The sequence below is a fragment of the Trichomonas vaginalis genome, chromosome IV, assembly GCF_026262505.1.
Source record: "Trichomonas vaginalis G3 chromosome IV, whole genome shotgun sequence".
Classification (NCBI taxonomy): Eukaryota; Parabasalia; order Trichomonadida; family Trichomonadidae; genus Trichomonas; species Trichomonas vaginalis.
The window spans coordinates 28,807,610-28,821,687 of NC_067206.1; the positions used below are offsets into that span (position 1 = coordinate 28,807,610).

Sequence of the window (14,078 nt, forward strand, 5' to 3'; positions counted from 1 at the left end):
ATACTTAAGAAAGCTGACTTGACTTTGGGGGATGATGAAAGTTCTGTATATCTTTCGTTCCAGTTTCAAATAGCAGAACTTTTGAGACAGATATGCTTAATGTATGACAACATCTCTGATTTCGCAAGATATGATGACGACCATGACCCCGAACACGGTGAAGAAGAAGTTTTACAAACATCCATTAAGACAGGAAAGGTTTTAACTCAAAGTCTCATTATTGACACCAAAGATGGCGAAGTGGACGTTCTTCAAGAGCTGAAGAAAAATACTTCTTCGGGAGGTGGTGGTAGGCATGAACTTGAAATAAATGAGATAGAAGAGAAATTAGCCGAAAAAGCAGATAAAAACCATGTTCATTATATAAGTTCAGACGAACAGATTATAACGGACTACCATGGATATTTAACACAGGATGAACAAATAAGCACTGAAGATGTTAATGAAAGAAGATATAAATTCATTCGTGCTAAAGGTTATGACATACGCTGTACTGTACAGTATGACACAGGTAAAGCACCAGAAGCATTTGGTTATAACGATGAAATTTATGCTTCATACTTCTTTGTTAACGGTGTATTAGTTGAACCAAGATTTACATTGAAAGTTAAGACAAAAATAACCGTTGAAGATGCTATTAAAAGTAAAGCAGAGAAAGATGAACTTGACGCAACGAACAAAGTTTTGAAATCTCATAAACACAATATCTCCGATATAAATGAACTTCAAGCTACATTAAATAGTAAAGCTGACAAGAACCATACACATGAATCCTTCACTACTGTTAGAGCAGACGACATAATATTGAACTATGATTTGGGTTCAAGTGCACCTTTAGAGAATCCGAGTACAAGCGTAAAAGATACACTAAACTCCTTAAATAACAAATGTATGAATATCGAAGATCATGCCAGAAACTTTGAAGCATATGAACTACCAACAATGTTAGATAAGAAAGCAGATAAAGAACATACACATAACTCCTTCTCAACTGTTGCTATAGAAAGTATTGAAGGAACGGTTGGCGGAACTGGTGGGGATGCATTATATTATAAACCTCCTAACTTTCCACAAGGTTTAACATCGAATGAAAACATAACAACGACGAAAGACATTAGCTGTAAAAATATTTATGTCATGGATGATGAAAATAATGTTAAATTCACTGCTCAAGATTTATATGATAAGAAAGCCGACAAGAACCATACACATAAATCCTTCACTACTGTTAGAGCAGACGACATAATATTGAACTATGATTTGGGTTCAAGTGCACCTTTAGAGAATCCGAGTACAAGCGTAAAAGATACACTAAACTCCTTAAATAACAAATGTATGAATATCGAAGATCATGCCAGAAACTTTGAAGCATATGAACTACCAACAATGTTAGATAAGAAAGCCGACAAAACTTATGTAGATGAAAATTATGCAAAGAAGTCGGAAGTAAATGCTGCGCTTAATGGAAAAGCCGATAAAGAGCACGTGCATGAAGAATTTCAAACAATCAGGATTAAAGAAATTAAAGCATACATTGAAGAAGTAACAAAAACGGGAAGAGACGGTACACCTTTAGTTGAACAAAATATTTATCCTCCTACTTTTCCTAATGGTTTAATAACAAACAATATAAATATTGTAGATGGCAAAGGATTTATAAATGTTAAACATGAACTTCAAACAATGAAGACTCAGATTCTTGAAACCATATATCCTATAGGCTCTATTTATACGTCAATGAACGCAACAAATCCGGCAAGTGTTTTAGGTTTTGGTACGTGGCAGCAGATTGTAGATAAATTCTTATACTGTGCTAACTCTTCAAAGCAAACAGGAGGTTCGAAGAAAATTAAAGAAGCAAACTTACCTGCGCACACTCATACAGGAACGACAAACTTTTCTGGCGACCATAGCCACTCATTAAGAGACCACCCATTATACAACTCAGACTATAAAGCTGGCAATGACGTTTTATCTCCATCTTATAACAATTCAGCAAAAAAGACTTTTCGACCAACTGAACCAGGAGGAAATCATGTCCATACTTTCACAACAAATCCAACAGGCTCGGGTGAAGATTATATGCCACCATTTATGACTGTATTCGCATGGTACCGCATTCAATGAACGCGCTTGAGCCTAGACCCTTTGGGTCAAGGCTTACCGTCTTGAATAAAATCTTTAACTTTACATAAATGAGCTTGAAAGAAGTATTCGAACAACATCCATGGAGGTCATTTAAGAAATTCAATGAAGCTGTAAAGAGTTGGGGATTTACTAACAGAGCTGAAGTGAAAAGGTTCTTTGACAAAAATGTTGTACATCAAACAAAAATAAACCCTTACGACTACTTTTACCAATTTACTCCAACGCTCCTGACGCATACCAATTTGACACTCTCGTTCAGAGTAAGAAAGGAAGAAAGCCACCATTCCTCATCTTCATTAATGTTAACACTCGCAAAGCATATGCATATCCAATGAAAAATAAAGGAACTCGTGAAGTTTTAAGAGTTTTGCAGACGTTCGTGGCAGAACATCATCCCACTTCATTAACTTCAGACCAGGATTCAGCATACCTCAGTAATGAAATCACAGATTTTCTCATTAAGCATAACATAACTCACTACACTACTGAAGACCATAACCATAACATACTCGGCATCATAAACCGCTTCATAAGAACGCTTAGAGATTTAAACCAAGAGCGAGACTTTACCGAAGAAACAATGAAACATTTTCTCGAAGTATATAATTCCTCAACACATTCTACAACAGGACATACACCAAATTCAATGACACAACAACAAGAAGAAAAGTATATACAAAAGAAACGAAGCCAAACACAAAATATCAGAAATTCAACACAATTTACCCTCATTCCTGGTACAAAAGTTCGTGTAGTTCTTGACGACAAACCGTTGACAAAGAAACATTTAAGGTTAAGTAGAAACTATTATATCGTAGACTCTACGCAAGGTAATGGATATCTTATAAAAGCTGCTGACGACTCCATTGCGTTTTATCCTCGTCATAAATTAGTTGAAAGTAGTAATGGCAAACTTGCTGAAACCATTGACGAAGCAAAGCGAGGAGTGGTTATTGAAATACTTGGCTATAACATAAACGATGACACTTATAAAGTAAGATATGAAGGAGGCGTTGAAGATGTTATACCATCTAAGAACTTGAGAGAGTCGAAGCCAACACATCTGGGACCATTAGAGCGGGAGTACTGGAAAGACAAAAATATGCCAGAAAGAATAAGAAAATTCTTCTAAACTTTTTCATTAGATGTAAATCAGACAAAAATAATGTTTAGGTGAAGAGGTGAGATTTCACCTCTTTTTTCACCTGTTTTTTCACCCTCGTGAATTTTCATGAATTTCCTTAAGATAGAAAAAATAAAGTTAGTTTTATTTTTATTTATTTTTTTATTTTGTATGTAAAGACAGTAATGTCAACATCAGAGAACACAACAACAGTTATAGTCCATGAAGCTATAAATGAAGAATACGAGTACATACAGTATAACAAACAGTTACGTCTCATTCGTTCAGTCAAAGACGATATGTACCAAATGCAAAGTATAATGAATGCTCTTCGTTCTACAAAGCAAGCATATCATTGGTTTGAAAACCAACAGACAAAAGAACTTTTAGAAGAATTTCCTCATATGATTGCTTCCCTCGGAAAACCGAGGGAAGAGATTCCGTATGAAAATCGCAAGAATTTGGCTCCTGGTTTGAAAGGTTATTATGTTCATAGACTTTTAGTAAACGCCGTAGCAATGTGGACTTCACCTCGTTATGCTTGTTATATTTTCATGATGTTAGATGAACTTATAAAGCAGAACGTGGAGAGTTGGAAAAGAAACTTCAAGCAAAAGATGAAGTCATTGAATCCAAAGACAAAAGCATACAGAAAAGAATACCGCGTTCAGTACCAAAAGGAAAGGAAAAGAGTTATAAGTATATGATATATACTGAAGAGTTGGAGAAAGAAGAAGATAAAGATATGGTTATGTTACATTTAGTCAGAAGAACAACAAGAGCTTTTATGACTTAGCTAAGATATATAAATCTGACAGAAACTGGTTCTATCGTGAAAACTTACCGATTTCAATGACACCGAATGAGCAAATAAAGGAAATTGTCAAAAATACTCTTCCTCAAACACACTATGACATCAAAGGTTGTACAATACTTACATTCAAAGAAGACTTAACATTACTGAAGGAAAAAATAACATAATATTTTGACAACTTCAAAGAGGAAGAATGAAAAAAAATCTCGTCGGGTGCCACGTTAGGACCATAGTGGAGAAAACCACGATAAAAAACAAAACCCTTCGTCGATTATGATCGACACTGAAAACATTAACGATAAAATTTATTTCCTGGACTGTTGTCTAAATGTCATGTTGTCATCATTTTTCAGTTGCGATGGAATATATCTAACCCTCCCGTTAACTAATAAACTTGACGATCAGACGATTCTCTCTTCGTCAATTATGTTCGACACTGATAACATTAACGATAACATAAACGATAACATTAACGATAACATAAACGATAACATTAACGATAACATTAACGATAACATTCATTTTTGCATTAATCCTGCTGTGTTGTCAAAATGTCATGTTGTCATCATTTTTAAGAGAAGTTAATTAACCTGGTGACATAGTGACGTGGTGACATAGTGACGTGGTGACACCATCAGTTATTCAAAAATAAATTTTCTTATAAAGCTTCAGGGTCAATTTCTTCAACCATTTCACTTCCTTCGTCAATGTCAATAGAAGCTTCTTCAACCTTTGGTAAGAATTTCTGTATAACATCTTTGTTCGTTATTGTCTTCAGAGATGAAGGATAATATTTCACAACTACTTCACCTGGTGGGCTCTTTGAGTCCATCTCGGCGCAAGGCGCCTTCTTATATTCTTTCTGTTCGGAAAGATTTAAAGCAATACTGAAGAAGTCAACGTTAGAGTTCTTTATGACAGTATAATGAGTATCTTTGACATTCACGAAGAAACTCTTTTGTTTCAAAACTACTGCTAACTCTTGTGAAGTATAACGTTTGCGGTCAATGACGATAGCTAATGCTCTGACATACTGACCAAACTTAGATTCTTTCACAAACTTCTTGTTAAAGATAACATTAACATTTGAAGCATTATTGAACTCATTCTTGATGGCAGTAGCGAGAGCATTGTATGAAAAGAACTTGCAATCTTGCATGTGTTTCATTAAAATAAAAATATTAAATTATTTTGAAAAATAACTTAAAAAAATCTAATCTAATTTTTTCAAAAAATATTTTTTTATTTCCTACTAAAGATGTATCGGAAGTTGTCTAAGTTAGAACACTCGGAAATAAAACAACTTCTTACAGAAGCTAATATAGATGTTGCAAAGCATTACGCAACAAACAAAAAAGCACTCGCTGACATCCTCAATGACTATAATGGTGCAATAAGTTATGATAGAATTCATGAGTTCATAAAGCCGCAACGCGGCGAGGACGAAGTCCATGCAAGAGCATTTCCTTTAAATGACGTTGCTATTGACTTATATCATAGACGTTCAGTACCTCATGAAGTAAGAAGAGAAATGTTTGACATAACAAATGCAAACGTTGGTGAAACAAGAAGAAGAGACGACACACTGAAACAACAGAGAAGAGAGATGTTTAAGAGCGCTATAGAACAAGTTCGCAAAGCTAACGATGTCATTCGTTCCATTGACGACAAACCAAAAGAAGGTGAGAGATGGTTAAAGAAAGATGAAGAGAATAGGAAGAGAAATGTGAAGTCAGGCAATAGACTCATTGACTTTAACATCGAAGCTTTAGATGAACCAAACAGAGACTACTTACACAAACATTTCGGTAAGGTTTTCATGAGACTCTTAGAGAAGATTAAAATAAACTCCCAACAAAGATGGATGGTATGTTATAAACTTGGTGGAAAGTATGAATGTTCTACGTTAAACCTCAATAATATTGGAACATTACTACATCAGCTCTTGAAGGAGAACTTTATATCAGAGATAGAAGCAAATGCTGCAGGTATTGTTGAAATGCACTATGACTTCTTCTTGACAAACATAAAGAATCTTACTGAAATAAAGATGTATGATTTAACAGAATATGAAGGTTTAACGATGTCAGATGTAAAGAAAGGCAAACCAAAAAAGAGACCATATAGAGATGAAAGCACACTGACAAATGACCAGAAAGCCATTTTGGAAGCTCTTAAGCAAACAGGAAACCCAGCACTTATAGAAAGCTTTTGGAAAGATAATGGTGAAAAGAAGTTTTATAAGAAGAGAAGCGGTCAGTTCTGGAAGTATCTTTGCACATTACCTATAAATCTTGAACGCTACCAAATCTTCAATGAACTGAACAAAAGAACTGCAACACTTATGACAGAAGATAACTGCTTCGTTTATGCTTGCATTCAGGCTGGAGTAAATGAAGAAACTATTGACCACATGAGAGAAGTCATTCGTGTTAGAGACTTTCCTCAAAGTAAAGTACAAGAAATTTCTGACGCAACAGGTATAGCATTTAATGTTACCATTGGTTACTTCAATGACTCAAGACATAATGAAATAAAGAGATACATACCAAAAGAATGTGAAACTGTTAGAACTCTTGACTTACTTCTTGTTGAAGACCATTACATGCTAAATGAAAGATTACCTATGACAACATATTTCATTCGCAACTATATAGAAATCTTGAAGGAGTGTGGTGGAATGAACATTGAGAAACAGATGAAGATTTATACAAAGAGAGAGAACAAATATGTAGTTCGTTATGATAGAACAACACCGTTATGGGATGTTATGAAAACATTGTGGGAGTGCAAATATTTCGAACCTATTTCTTATGGAGAACTTTTCACATATACGACTGACTTATATAAACAGAACCTTGCACCATTTAAAGATTTGACATATGCTCCAAAGTATTGTGTACAACTGAAGAAGAAAGCCGAGTCAAAAGAAGTAAATAAAGCTAAATGTAAGTTCATTCCTGAGCACGTTTTCTTTGCTGACTTTGAATGTAGCACTGATGGAGTTCATAAAGCTTTTAACATCTGTTATGACGGTGAAGATGGTTCAGTGAGTGAAAGCATTTGGGGTCAGAACTGTGCAACAGAATTTTTGGAACGACTTCCTGACAAGAGTTTAATATATTTCCATAACCTCAGTCATGATATAAACTTCATCTTAAGACACATGACAGAAGTGAAAGGAACTCCCATCATTAAAGGTTCACGAACAATGCAGATAACGGGAATATATAAAGGTAAAGCAATCATTATTAAAGATTCATACACTGTTATAAATAAGAAGCTTAAACTATTTCCTGAAATGTTTCATTTGCAGTGTGGTGAAAAGGAAGTATTTCCGTATCAATATTATTCAAGCTCTTTATTAGCAAATGACAACAGAACTGGTGTCATTTCTGAAGCGTGTAAGTTTATCCAGGATGCGGATACGTTCATGAAAAACATAGATTCCATCAAAGGTTGCAGAATAGATGAAAACCACTTCGACTTAGAAAAGTATAGCACATTTTATTGCAAACAATATGTAAGAATTTTAAGAGAAGGTTTTGTTAAGTTCCGCAATGATATATTAAAAGAATTTGATTTAAACGTTTATGACTACGTTAGTATTTGTTCTATTGCTAACAAATTATTTGAGAACAGAGTGTACTTCCCGAATGGAAATTTATATGACCTCTCAAATAAACCAAGAGAATTTATTTCACGCTGTATTCAAGGTGGAAGATGTATGCTGTCAGATAACATGAAACAAAAGAGCGAAAAGAAACTCATTGCTGATTTCGACGCTGTTTCATTATATCCATCAGCTATAGCAAGACTTTATACTTTAGAAGGTATTCCAAAGGTTATGAAGAAAGAAATGTTAAGCACAGAGTATCTCATGAGACATTTATTCGATGACGACCAAAAGGAACCCATTGGTGAAAAGTTTATGTCTGGCTTCTTTGTTCTCATTAAGATAACAGAGATTGGAATACATAGACACTTTCCTTTAATAGTTTGTGACCCTGAACTAAATCCAGAACTTAACGTTCCCAGAAGTTCAAACACTTGCTGTTTAATGTATGTTGACCATATAACATTACAAGACCTCATAAAATATCAAGGTGTCAAATGTGAAGTGTTGCAAGGATACTATTACGATGGAAACAGAGATATTAGAATAAGAGATGAAGTAAAGAAGTTGTTTGGGTTAAGGTTAAAGTATAAGAAAGAAGGAAATCCTTTGCAAGAAAATATAAAGCTCATTCTGAACAGTATTTATGGCAAAACTATTCTATCTCCTATTGAGTCAAAAATAACCATAGTAAATGACAAAGATGCTATAAGATATGCCATCAGAAACTACAACCATATAGTGAAGTTCGAAGGTTTGGATGGTTCAGATAAAACTATTTTCAAGCTAACGAAAAGCATTTGCAGACACTTTAACTTCTGTCCACTTGGTGTTAACATTCTGTCTATGTCGAAACGTATCATGAACGAAGTATTCTGTACTGCTGAAGATATGGGACTTCAAATATTTTACCAGGACTGTGATAGCATGCATATTTTCAATGAAGACATACCAAAGCTTGCAGCAGAGTTTAAGAATAGTTACGGTCGCGAACTTATAGGAAAGAACCTTGGTCAATTTCATTCTGACTTCGCAGAAATAACACCTGGAAAACAAAGTTTAGCATACAAGTCAATATTTTGTGGAAAGAAGACCTACATAGACTTACTCACGAATGATTTAAATGAAGTTGCATTCCATGCACGTTGCAAAGGTGTCAAACAAGACGTTCTTGCTTTAACAGCTAATGAAATGTTTCCTGAAGCTATACAATGCTATTACAATGAAGATAAGAACATTCACATACCTGTTGGAACATATGACAAAGACTCTGAGTTCAGTTTAATGAAACTTTACAAAGCACTTTATGACGGTCAAGAGATTGGATTTGACTTATGTAAGTCATGTCAACCTTGCTTTGAAGAGAAGTTTAACTTCTCAATAACGACTAAAACAAGCTTTATTCGTAAGTTGAAGTTCTGAGGTCATTTATTTTTGTCAGCAATGAGGTCATTCGTGATAAAAATAAAACTAGCGTAGATTTTACAATACTGCGATGGTAGAGTTAAGAGTTGTGCTTCAATGTAGAGACAGTCCTTATGGTCTGGAGGTAAGAACACTGGGCAGTTATGGTCATGAGTGGAGAACATGTCTATCCAAAACTCACGATTGAAGCCAGTTAATTTATAGTATTTAGGGTTAGGAAGTGGTGAAGTTCTTGTATGACCAATGAACTCATTTTCAACTCCCTTACTTAAGTTTGAATATAATATAGCTTGCTTTCTATCCAATTCCAGGTGTTACAATCTTTGAAAATTCATTTTTCCTCGGAAAGCATTGCATCATAATTGAAACATTCTGAAATCATCACTTGGTTCAGAGATTTGAAATCTTATACGTAATGGATTTTCTTTCTTTTTAGCTACTTCATTGAATGGTGAATATATAATAAACTGACAGTCATGAGTTCCATCTTCATTTTCATTAAATTCATAATGAAAGTCTATAAGTTGTGGCCGACTACCTTCTTCTTTCAGTGTGCAAGAAATCACGTAAAGGCTGTAAAGTTTGTACTTCAATGTTGAACTTTTTCTCGAACATCTCATTAAATGAATCATACATTGTTGCAATGTTTATCGTCTTTAAAGTATTTGTATATGTGAATGTTTTGGGCGCTTAAAGACTGTTCGTCATTTTCTATCTCGACTTGAAGTAAAAAGTCAACCTTCTGAAAGCACGTGTTATATACATAGATGTTATGCCAATGTACTTCTCTTCATTTATGTTCACAATCCAGTCTGTTGGAAACTTAAACGTTACTCTGTTCCCCTTTATTTGACGTCAGGGTTTTCACTACTGAACGCAACAGATAAAGGTATTTGTCTATACATTTAATTCGGATAAAAAAACACATTTACTCTTTCTTTGCTTCAGCTTCTTCTCTAGCTTTTGCTTCAGCTTCTTCTCTAGCTTTCTTCGCCAGCAAACGTGGGTTCTTCTGTCTTCCAGCAGCTAATGCAGAGCAAGTTGTTTTCACTAAGTTTTCTCGTTGGTCTCTGGCTTTTTGTTCTTGTTTTTGTTCCTTCAGTTCGGATAAAATTTGCTCACGAATTTCTTTCTTCAATGCTTCAACATCTATGACCCTTGGGTCTTGTCCGTAGGGCTTGTCTGAGTCATTTGACTGCAGATAAAAACAAAATTAAAACTTTAACCGATGTAAAATGAGCTTGTCAAAATCAGAGCGAGAGTCTATTATATTAAATGACGCAAGAGGAATACAACATCCTTTCTATTACGTAAGTCAGAGTAAAAATGGTAAAATATACGTAAGAAAAAGAAAGGTTCCATTAGCGAATGCAGAAAGCGACAACATTAAGGTGCATGCACCGAGGGCGAAGCCCATATAAAACCTTCTATTCAAACTGAAAAGTCAATAGAACAAGAAGAAAAAGCCAGATGTACTTTCAATAACGAACCAAGAGCTTATTGCAAAGTTCGTGAATTTCATTGAAAAACAAACCGAGTCAAAAGAATCCTGACCGCCAGTGAAAGAAGTTGAGACAAAAGAGAATGTACAGTTCATTGAAAATGTCAAGAAACAACTTCCACACGAATGCCAAGAAGAAGAGTGAGAATAATGAAGTAAATAGATATTTTTATCTGAAGTAAATACATGCAGAACGAACAGCTAAACGAATTTACTCCAGCAGAGCATATTCATCAGATTCGCTCATATTTCGATATCATAGACAATGCAGTTCAAATTGGTGACACTAATAGAAAATATTCTGACGCAAAGATTCCATCACAACCTGGAACTGCTAAAGATAACACATGGGTAACATTCAATCTCTCACCTCCTGGTGAAAATATGTTGGACCTTTACAATACATTCATTACGTATAAAATGGAAGGTCAATTTATTGTAGATAAAGAAATTGGTTCAGGTTCCAATAAAACAAACCCACCAGGATTTTGGATTGGTTTCGATGACGCTTTCTATGCAGTTGCTTGGATATCAAATCCTTGCAAATGGTCGTATCGTATATTCTCAAGACAACGCAAGAGAAGAAGCATATATAACTTCAAACTCACAAACTACCGAACAAATAAAGAAAGTAGATGTTTTCTCAAAGACTCGACATGAAGATGTATGGAGTCATTCGGGAAACATGCAGAACAGGACAAATTGTTATGGTCCAATTACAGCAGGAAAATCATTTGATTTAAGCCTCGTTTAAGAATTCCTGTTAGAAGATTCCTTCCATTAGAAGCTATTCGATTTATTCCAGCTTTTGCAGGAAACATTCAGCTTAAAGTAAAGTTCAGTAGCGACGCCTTACAATGCACATCTATATCTGTAAATGATATCATTGCTTTCAATCCAACTCTTAAAGTTGTATTTGCTTCAGATTCAAATCCACACGACAAAATAAATTTGTTCCATGGAATGAACCATTCACTATGATAACGAAGGCAGTAGAAGCTAGTGGAACAGTTACTATTACAACTGTAACCCAGCAACTATTTCGAACAAAGATGGATTTTAATGAATGTTTCATTCATCCAAAGTCATTCTCTTTAGACCCTAACATTTATACAGAACTTGTAGAACATTATACAAACGAGGCTTTATGTTTTCCTGTTAAAGTTATGGATTGGATTCCTATGGACGGTTCATTCTCAAGAATACAGATAGTTCAAGTGCAACATTTACAGCAGCTTATACGCCTATTAATGTTAAAAGTATTTGGCACTATTTAGAAAGAAAGACAACTATTATGTTAATTTTGAGAACCCTAAGTTTAAATATCTTCAGCTTTCCATGGAGCTTATGGAAATATGCCTGCAGAACCTGAAAAATCATATGGACCTGTATTTTATGAAAGGTTGCGAACGCCTGCAATACAAACAATGATATGATAGGATTTAATGAAGATGTTATGAGGTCATTGGTGGAATGATGGTAGTGTGGAACATAAATGGGATAGCTATGACAACACACATTTCTTATGTGGTTTTCCAACAGAAGTGGACTTTTGCTTCCAGCAAGGTCAAACATCTACTGCTCCAATAACATACAAATTGTCTGTTAAAGGACCTATTGAACTAGCAACTGAAAATGTACCAAAGCCATTTATTGGATTTATGAGGGATTGTTGCTTTGCCATTCAGGTGCGTGCTAATGGCATCACCATAATAAGATTAGATGACTATAACTTAGCTACGGACGACAGTGAGGAATAAAGATGAACGTTTATTTTTAAAGCTTATAAATGAGTTCTTCATCAAGCTCTCGTGAACCTTCACCATCTATGAAACAAACTTTACCAAACGATTATGGAGCACCTATTGAATATTTTCTTACGAGCTACACAATGGCAAAGAGCAGTCTCACCAAGGTTAGGTGTTCCACCAGCTCCTGTCAAAAATAGCATTTGGTCAAGTCCTTATATAAGATATGGTCTCCCACTAGGTTTGCTAGCTACAGCAGGAGCAGTTATGAATGTTGAAAAGAAATAAAGCAAATGTTGTAAATAATACTGAAGTAGCTGAAGTTAAACAAACTCCAACACCTACAAGCAAAACCTTCAATGACTCCTGAACCTATGGAAGTACAACTCCTGTTCAAAAGTCAACTCCTAAACCGACGCCAACATTTAAAACCAGAACCTACTCCTCAAATAAATCGTAAAACTCCTGCGTTTCCTTACTGAAAAAATAACGTTATTTTTATTTAATATTAAAATTTTATTTATTGAAATGACAAATAAAGTCACTGAAGCAATGAAACAAAAGTTTTTGGTAGAATACATTAAATCAGGAACTATTCCAGAAGGTTTTTACATTCATACTATGAAGGATGGTAGAGTTCAGTTTTAGAAGATAAAGCAACCATTAGATAGAGAAGATATATTAAGGAAGATTAAACTTCATGAGGACAACATTGCTGAACTTAAGAAGAAGTTAGAAGAGTTGGAGAAAGGAAGAGAGTTATAAAGCAATGAATTCAACAGGGTGAAAACCGGGTGAAAAAAGAGGTGAGATTTCACCACTTCACCTAAATTTATTTTGTGCTATGTTTTCATACGGGTGAGGGTGGTGATATCATTAATTTTTAAGTTTATTTTTATATAAATGACAGAACAAAAATAAAGCATATCTACTCAACAGGAATGAGACCCTTACTGACTATGTATTCGTTTAATGCTTGATGAAAACAATGGTACATATTATCGTATGGGTATACACAACGTCTGTTTCCATCGTCGTCGTATATGTAGAGCTCAAATCCAGTCCAACCTTCTTTTGTACAAATATGTAGCTTTATTTAAGTATGCATTTATGTAGATAAGGCAATTTTCTTCATCGCTCCAGAAATAATTTTTGTTCTTTGTTGAAATAGTTTTCGTTCCTCTGCGACCATAAGGAATGTATGCAATGAACTTTGCGTCATAAGGGATTGTAATATATTCAGGGTTTCTTTCATCGTCAATGGGTCTGTCTTTGTTAAAATGCATGTTTCTTAGTTTTACTTGAGTTTTGAATAGTTCACGGAAACGTTCTGGGAAAGAGTCATAGTAAATGTAGTCGGATATGTCTTTGTAATGAAATAAAAAATTTAAAAAAATAAAAATAAGGTTATTTTTATTTAGTGAGGACGGTAGGGAATTCGTTAGTGAAGTCGTTAGTGAAGTCATTAGTGAAGTCGTTTATGTGTCAGATGGTTTTGTAAATATTTAAGGTTAAGTTGGTGTTATGGTTGTGTTGTAAAATATACGTTACCGGTTTCGTAAAGTGTCAAAACCGCTAAGTGGTGTACGGAGGCGCGCAGTGCCACAGTACGCAACTTAGAGATACTTCTACTATAAATGAATTCTTCTGGAATCGCGCCATCTGGAACTGAGATTTCAGCTCTAGAAATCTCCGCAAAAGTA

General features: G+C 34.7%; 6 protein-coding genes and 1 pseudogene across 7 annotated transcripts, besides 2 other annotated features; 6 read left to right on the forward strand and 1 right to left on the reverse strand.

Annotated features, from left to right (window-relative positions):
• Positions 1 to 13,990: part of a mobile genetic element that runs on past the window's edge.
• TVAGG3_0186750 (keratin-associated protein family) lies at positions 100 to 2,116 on the forward strand (the record flags this gene model as incomplete). The annotated part of the gene is made up of 1 exon (XM_001294454.1): positions 100 to 2,116. A coding segment is annotated over one exon (2,017 nt), but the record flags the coding sequence as incomplete, so codon positions are not given.
• TVAGG3_0186760 (integrase core domain containing protein family) lies at positions 2,480 to 3,280 on the forward strand (the record flags this gene model as incomplete). The annotated part of the gene is made up of 1 exon (XM_051225810.1): positions 2,480 to 3,280. One exon carries the CDS (start codon positions 2,480 to 2,482, stop codon positions 3,278 to 3,280), a length of 801 nt encoding a protein of 266 aa, XP_051110796.1.
• On the forward strand, positions 3,457 to 4,035 carry TVAGG3_0186770 (annotated as a pseudogene). Its single transcript has one exon. A coding segment is annotated over exon 1 (579 nt).
• On the reverse strand, positions 4,744 to 5,253 carry TVAGG3_0186780 (uncharacterized protein; the record flags this gene model as incomplete). Its single annotated transcript, XM_051225811.1, has 1 exon — positions 4,744 to 5,253. The coding sequence occupies one exon, from the start codon at positions 5,251 to 5,253 to the stop codon at positions 4,744 to 4,746; it is 510 nt and encodes a 169-aa protein (XP_051110797.1).
• On the forward strand, positions 5,344 to 5,825 carry TVAGG3_0186790 (organellar and viral DNA polymerase type B; the record flags this gene model as incomplete). The annotated part of the gene is made up of 1 exon (XM_051225812.1): positions 5,344 to 5,825. A coding segment is annotated over one exon (482 nt), but the record flags the coding sequence as incomplete, so codon positions are not given.
• TVAGG3_0186800 (organellar and viral DNA polymerase type B) lies at positions 6,766 to 7,810 on the forward strand (the record flags this gene model as incomplete). The annotated part of the gene is made up of 1 exon (XM_051225813.1): positions 6,766 to 7,810. A coding segment is annotated over one exon (1,045 nt), but the record flags the coding sequence as incomplete, so codon positions are not given.
• On the forward strand, positions 8,548 to 9,123 carry TVAGG3_0186810 (organellar and viral DNA polymerase type B; the record flags this gene model as incomplete). Its single annotated transcript, XM_051225814.1, has 1 exon — positions 8,548 to 9,123. The coding sequence occupies one exon, from the start codon at positions 8,548 to 8,550 to the stop codon at positions 9,121 to 9,123; it is 576 nt and encodes a 191-aa protein (XP_051110800.1).
• Positions 13,123 to 13,990: a terminal%2Cinverted (terminal inverted repeat of Maverick-2 transposon ID:TVAGG3_0186690).
• Positions 13,991 to 14,078: the final 88 nt, after the last annotated feature.